The sequence below is a fragment of the Hipposideros armiger genome, unplaced genomic scaffold (genome assembly GCF_001890085.2).
Source record: "Hipposideros armiger isolate ML-2016 unplaced genomic scaffold, ASM189008v1 scaffold_530, whole genome shotgun sequence".
NCBI classification, from domain to species: Eukaryota; Metazoa; Chordata; class Mammalia; order Chiroptera; family Hipposideridae; genus Hipposideros; species Hipposideros armiger.
In genome coordinates, this window is record NW_017731880.1 from 1,304,344 (window position 1) to 1,311,538 (window position 7,195).

A 7,195-nucleotide genomic window follows, 5' to 3' on the forward strand; every position below is an offset into this window, starting at 1 on the left:
CCCGCCGGTCGCGGAGGCGCGGGGTCCGCGGCGTGGGCTCCCGAGGCCCGGGCTCCGGAGCCCGGGTCTCCCGCGGGGGCCCCGGGCGGGGCCGGTCGGCGCTCACGAGCCCGCTCCGCCCGCAGAAGTGCCTGCGCCTGGACCCGGCCGCGCCCGTGTGGGCCGCCAAGCAGCGCGTGCTCTGCGCCCTCAACCACAGCCTCCAGGACGCGCTCAACTACGGGCTCTTCCAGCCGCCCTCCCGGGGCCGCGCCGGCAAGTTCCTGGACGAGGAGCGGCTCCTGCAGGATTACCCGCCGAACCTGGACACGCCCCTGCCCTACCTGGAGGTGAGGGAGAGCGCGCAGGGCGCAACCGCCGAGCTCCGCGACCCGCGCGGTGAAGGGCACGGACACGCACGCGAGGAGCTCGTGCGAAGCGGTGGGGGGCGGTGTGCCGGGCCCGCGGGCAGCAGGTGCGGTGGGAGCCCTGAGCCGGAGCGCCCAGAGCAGTGTGAGGAGCGAGCGGCGCGGTATCTGCGGGCTCATCTGTTCCCCTCCCCGGCGGGGAGTCTGTGAAGGCAGACCTAAGCCTTCCTCGTTTGCTGGTCCCTTTATGTCGCCTTGGAGTGCGGGCTCAGGCTTGGGGATATAGTCATGGTTTGGACCGGGGACGGCAAGTGCAGTGAGCAATGAAAGAAGCACGTGGCAGCTTAGCTCAGAGTCGGCCTCTGGTGGGACAGGGACATGGTAGGGGTGTCTGGGGAGGTAAGCCTGGAATCAGGTCTTGGAAGAAGAGTGTGGTTTTCCAGGGAGTCCTGGGGACAGGAAGGAGACAGAAAGGCCTTTGCAGGCCCGGGACAGCTAGGCGTCTGGCACCTCGAGCCTCGCGTTGCTCTGTGTCCGTGACAGTGTGTGTGGGATTCGTGTGGCCCAAGGAAGGGCTCTGTAATTGGGGTGGGTGAGCAGTGAGGCCTGAGCTGGGGGAGCAGTTCTGTGCACTCGCTCGCTCAGCCCAGGGGGGTGTCTTTTCCCTGCCTTTTCTTTAACTGAGCAGTTTCGATACAAGAGGCGAGTTTATGCCCAGAACCTCATCGACGATAAGCAGTTTGCAAAGCTTCACACTAAGGTAAGGAGGCAGCCAGAGGGAGGAGACTCTAGAAGTTTCTTCTTGTCCCATGGCCTGTATTCCCCCACCTCAACCTTGACTGGCTTTTGTGATGTCAAAACTGCCCTTTGAAAGCTCCTTTTTGAAGTCCTGGCCCTAGTTCGCAGCACCCCGCACCCCAGCTTGGGGCTAACCACAGCCCTTCAGCTTTGGCTCTGCCTGTTTTCTCCAATGTCAGAGGCCCAGAGCGGGTGTTGGGGGCGGCTGGAGGGCTGGGTGCAGACTCTGGGCACCGTGGCTATGGGGTAGGTTCCAGTCAGATGACATTCTTGTTGACCTCTCTGGTGGGCTTCGTCGGGTGGAGTCCGAGAGTGTATCTTGGTGGGAGAAAAGTGAACAGACACACGATATGGTCACTGGGGGAGCTGGGCAGGGATGGGGAGAGCAAGGAGCCCGCACTTGGTGGTCACCCAGCGCTGGGCACTTGGAATTAGGCACCTCATCAGTTTTCCCCTGGGAGGAACTATTTTTACCACATTTTGTAGATACTGAGTCCCAGAGAAGTTAACTGACTTGCTCACAGCTGTGCAGCCAGTAAAGCTGGGGCTGGACCCACATCTGTCTAACTCTGGGGCTCTGTGCCCAGGCACACGTGTGGGGTTACTGCAGGGCACCATTGCTTGGTGGGCCTGACCCCAAATGCTCTCTGGGGGGTACCTGCTGCCTTCTCTGAATGTAGGAGGGGCACAGCATGGGTGCCATGGCCCCTTCCCACAGGTACATCCCCCGAGCTCCCGCCTCAGGCTCCTGAGGACCAGTGGACATTTGCTTGCTGGACACTTTTCTGGAACCTAGGAGAGGGATCTGGGCACTGTCACCCCTGTGCCCCAGTGACCGCTCTGTGACCTTGGAGCCTCCGTGACAGGCTTCTCTGCTGCCCCAGGGCACTGGTGGTCAGCAGACATGACTGTGGCTGGGCAGAGACTGTTGTAGAAAGAAAGGTCCCCCTCTCCCTCCACTGGCCCTGGTGTGACCTTGTCACCATGGGTTCTTCCCATGATTACCTCTCCTCCAAAACTGTCTTCAGTGACCTACAGACACTGGTGATTTTTGACCTTCAATGTGTCTCACTTGTTTTTAGGGTGAGTTTCCATTCCTTACCAAGCCCTGTGTTTCTGCTGCCTGGGCTCCAGCAGGTCCCCACCATCATACCACCCCCCCTGGGTCCAGCTGAGGTCTCACCCCTCAGCCATCAGCCCTTCTTCCTGTTTTGTCGTCCTCACCCACTGGAGGAGGCCACCTCCTGTGGAGTGGTTCCCATGGTGCCCTCCATGTTCCCAGTGTGCTCTGAGTGTTTCTAGAAGGCCTGGGGCCTCTGGCATCTGGAGCACCAGCAGGGGCTCAGTGAGGCTTTGTTGAGTGAATTAATTGCATGCTGGGCAGTTAAAGTCAGTCACAGGAGGGGCCCCCTGGGGATGGAGAAGGCCCCCCCCCCCCCCGCCCCCGGGGAGGGAGGGAATCTGCCATTGGGGTGAGCTCATGAGGAAGATGGGTCAGAGAAGGAACAGGACACCTTGGGAGTGACGGGGACGCAGGGCAAGATGGGGCAGGGAGAGAAGCTGGGGCAATGCAGTAGATGCCCCACAGGTGGCCTGGGGCTGGTGGAAGGGAGGTGACGGTCAGATGGTGGTGGCTGTGATGTGGGGCTGACCAGGGGGGCCTGATGTTCCAGGCGAACCTGAAAAAGTTCATGGACTACATCCAGCTGCACAGCACGGACAAGGTGGCCCGCCTGCTGGATAAGGGGCTGGACCCCAACTTCCACGATCCTGACTCAGGAGGTGAGCAGCACAGCGGGGAGGGGAGGGGCCTTGGAGCGGCTGTGCCGTAACCTTCCTTTGTCCCTGACCCAGAGTGTCCTCTGAGCCTCGCGGCCCAGCTGGACAACGCCACCGACCTGCTGAAGGTGCTGAGGAACGGCGGTGCCCACCTGGACTTCCGCACTCGCGACGGGCTCACCGCCGTGCACTGTGCCACACGCCAGCGTAACGCTGCAGCTTTGACGGTTGGTCCGGTGGGGTCCTGGCCTGGATGCGCGTGTGGCCCAGGATGGGGAGGAAGCTGGGGCCAGCCTGGACACTGAGGCTCCTCCCCCTCAGACCTTGCTGGACCTGGGCGCTTCTCCCGACTATAAGGACAGCCGCGGCCTGACACCCTTATACCACAGCGCCCTGGGGGGCGGGGATGCCCTCTGCTGTGAGCTGCTGCTGCACGACCACGCCCAGCTGGGGACCACTGATGAGAACGGCTGGCAGGAGATCCACCAGGTGGGCAGGGAGCATGGGGTGGGCAGTCTCGCCTCTGGGTGGGGGGCGCCGTTGGGCTTGTCCAGGGACCCAGCAGCCCTGCCCCTCCCGCAGGCCTGCCGCTTTGGACACGTGCAACATCTGGAGCACCTGCTGTTCTACGGGGCTGACATGGGGGCCCAGAATGCCTCAGGGAACACGGCCCTGCACATCTGCGCTCTCTACAACCAGGTGTGACTGCGTGTGTGTGTGTGTACACGCGCATGTACGCACATGCCCAAGCCTGTCACTCCGTGAGTGTGCGTCCTGTGTGCTGCAGTCAGCTGTGGCCTTGTAAGCCTCTGTGTGCATGTTTGTTCCCTGAACACGTGTGTTCTAAACAGCCAGGTGTGAACTGTGCATCTGGCTCTCTGACCAGTGGGACTTGCACATGTGCACCTGAGCTGCTTATTCTGTGTGTACACCCCGTGTGTGCGTGTGCTGTCACAGCCTGACCCCCATTCCAACCCTCCCCACAGGAGAGCTGTGCTCGTGTCTTGCTTTTCCGTGGAGCCAACAAGGATGTCCGCAATTACAACAGCCAGACGGCTTTCCAGGTACAGGAGCGACAGCTGCTCCAGGGGCGTCTGTCCATCTGTCGCTGTGTGACTTGACCTCTGCGGACCGTGGTTCCTCCCCTGAGGCGATAAGGGAACTCATGCTAGGGTCTCCCCAGGGTGAGGTGGGGGACTGGTGGGCCAGCACAGAGGCCGGCCCCTGGGGGTGTTCATTGCGGATGGTGAAGTCTTTCACTTCCAGGGAGAGATGGGGGACAGAGGGCTCTGGGGTCAGGGGAGAAGAGGTGTGAGTCTGACCCCCAGAGATAGGCGGAGTGCAGAGGCCGAACCAGGGGTGAGAGGGGTGGTCTCAGCCCCTGACTTAATTTAGGTGACATTTTTGAGTCTTTTCTCTGGCTGGGTTTGGTGCTCAGCACTGGCTTGACGGGGTGGATGGATGTCCAGGTGGCCTGGAGTTTGCCGGGGGAGTTGGGGACCAGGTCACAGGGACTTTGGGACCAAGGAGGGCACTGTGACTCTGTTCTCAGTGGCAGCGAGGGCCTTCAGAGGCCTCTGAGGAGATGTGGGGAGGAGAGCAGGCCAGGCCACTGCAGTCATCTAGACAGGTGGAGAGGCCGCGGCGAAGGCCCGTCTGGAAGGGCTCTTTGGAAGACAAAACGCAGGGAGGCGGGAAGGGGAGAGGGACGGTGACAGGTGCGAGACAGCGCGGGGCCGTGGCTGAGACAGGAAAGATGGGGTGTGTGGAGGGGCTATGGAGAGAACAGGTCGGGTGACCGGTGTGCCCAGTGTATGCAGGACTGTCCCGGTTTTAGCTTTGAGAGCCTTGTCTCCCAGGACACTCCTCAGGCCCAGGCACACCGGGCTGGTGTGTTCGACAGGGGCTTGGCTCTGAACCTGGGCCCAGCAACCGTGGAGGACCCCACACAGGAGCCCGAGAAGGAGCTGTTAGAGACCGAGGGGGCGGTGACTTTGGTGTGGCTAAGCCTCTCTCCTGGCCCCCACTGCAGGTGGCCATCATTGCGGGGAACTTTGAGCTGGCGGAGGTCATCAAGACCCACAAAGACTCCGACGTTGGTGAGTTCTGTCCACTTCAGGTCTCTGCTGACTGTGGGTTTGTGGGGGTCCTCTGGGGCCCGTCACGACCCCAGCAGGTATGGGGATGTGCTGAGGGAAGGGCCTGTGTAGAGCGGACAGAGTGTGAAGGTCAAGGGCATGGTTAGGTTAGGGCTGCTGTTTGGAGCCATTGCTGGGTTTAGGGATCAACTGAGGTTGAGAGGAGGCTGAAGTTAGGTCCAGGTTCGTTTCCCCAGTAGGTCATAGGAAGGGTCAGTTGGGGCAGTGGATTTCAGCCACAGACCTTCAGCGCTGTACTCCAGCCTGGAACAAGCACTAGTTTGTGGGGCCCATAGTGTCAGACATGGTCACGTCAGTGTGCATGTAAGGACAGCACAGTCATGGGGCGCACATGGGAACAGGCCACTGCTGTCCTCAGCGCCAGGGGTTCGGAGCTCTCGGTGTGTGTGTGGCCCGTGATCCCAGAAAGAAAACTGGGACATGCCCCCTAGTGTCAACTCCCGGGCAGGCAGGAGGATGGGCACAGCCGTCACATGTAGCCTCAGGGAGGTCCCCACCCACTCCCATGTCACCGGTGGGTGTGGGATGCCTGGGGCTGCAGGCGTGGGTGGGCCTCCCCTTCTGGAAAGAGCACTTTCTGGCCCGAGGCCACCCCTGCAGTCACCTGGCCACACAGGGGCTGTCTTCGCAGCTGCCTCTGCACGGCTGGCCCAGCTTTTCCTGCCCGTGGCTCGCTCTCGAGCAGAATCCCAGCCTCCTCTTTCTGTCATGAGTGTGGAACCCACCACTTAAGAAAATTTAAAATGACAGCGAACAGCAAGCAGCTAGGGCTGGTCTTAGGTTGGGGTCCTTTTTGTTCTGAGGTGAGCTTACTGTCAGGGCGGGGATTGAATTTTGGACTGGGGTTGAGATTAAGATCAAGTTGTGTTTGAGGACCCTTCCTCTGTAAAGCCTCCCTGAACAGACCTCCCTCCAGAAAGGCTGGGACCTGGGTCCCTGATGCCCCAAGCAGGGTCAGGGCACCATGATAATGATGGACCGTCCGAGGGTGGGGGCAGCTCCAGGCAGCCGGCGCTGAGTGAAGGAGTGAGCTGACGATGCGTAGGGTTGGGGCCCCTGTCGGGCTGGGAGAGAGCCGGGACGCGGTTTGAGCTTGAACTGGTGGCAAGAGACAGAGCGAGGGCTCCATTGTGCTTGGGCTGGGTCGTGCTTGGAGGTGGCCATCAGCCTGTGGACCCCGGCCTGTGGGTGTCGGGGCTCTCTGCTCTGCTGTGGTCATCTAGCCGTGGAAAAGTATGTAGGGGCTCAGTTTATTTAAGTAAAATATGGTGTTTTGCGTTATTTGCATCTCCTTCTCACCTTTGACCTTGCTTGGGATTTGGTTGTGTGTCTGGACTCTGGTGGGTGGGACGGAGAGGGCTTGTCTGTGACCCAGGCTGAGAGAGGGGAAGGCCCCAGCTGCCTCTCACCTTGTGATGTGGACAGGTGCTAGGGCTCCTGGGGTCACCATTACTGCAACCTGCTGTCTGGCTGACCCGGGGTGCACTCACCTGGTGGGGGCTGGGTGCACTGTGGCTTAGCCAAGGTCCCACTGTGGTCACTGCTCTGCTGGCCATGCACCTCACCTGCTCAGGTGTCACATGTTCTCAGGTGATTCAGCCTGAGCTACCTGGTAACGCATTTACGAGTATTTCCTGTATGTCTAACAGGACACAATTCACCCTTTCAGCAACCCCCCAAGAGCGACTATTAGTCCATGTTTACAGAGGAGGAAACTGAAGTACACAGGGGTTAATGACAGAGCCTATCGTCAGACCTAGGCCATCCAGGGGTCCGTCCTTGTCACCCCCACTCCCCCTGCACACTCACTTCAAGGACACTCCCTCAGTGACAGACACAGCTTGAGGACCCTGGGTGGGGCCTGCATACAGGACGAGCTGGAGGGAGCCTATGCCCATCTATTCTCCTTTCTTTTCCTCACGGAAGGAGCCCACCTGGAGGGGTCTGATAGGTTGGGACCTGTCACCCTCCGGACAGGACACCCTGAAGCCCCATGGCAGCCCCACTTGCTCCCTCTAGAGTGACAGGCCTGAAGCAGGGCCCCTGGCCTGGGAACAGCCACCTCTGCTCCCTCACCTGTCACCTTGGGCCACATCAACCCCCCGCCCCCCC

The 7,195-nt window shown here is 60.8% G+C and overlaps 1 protein-coding gene across 1 annotated transcript in view; it reads left to right on the forward strand.

Moving 5' to 3' along the window:
• Nucleotides 1-8: 8 nt before the first annotated feature.
• SHANK3 (SH3 and multiple ankyrin repeat domains 3) overlaps nt 9-7,195 on the forward strand; it is a gene marked incomplete at its 5' end in the record, with an annotated part of 48,406 nt that continues 41,219 nt past the window's right edge. The window contains 8 exon segments of the mRNA XM_019668547.1: nt 9-329; nt 1,036-1,107; nt 2,819-2,927; nt 3,000-3,151; nt 3,246-3,413; nt 3,507-3,623; nt 3,911-3,988; nt 4,957-5,023. Coding sequence (XP_019524092.1) covers nt 9-329; nt 1,036-1,107; nt 2,819-2,927; nt 3,000-3,151; nt 3,246-3,413; nt 3,507-3,623; nt 3,911-3,988; nt 4,957-5,023 — 1,084 coding nt within the window.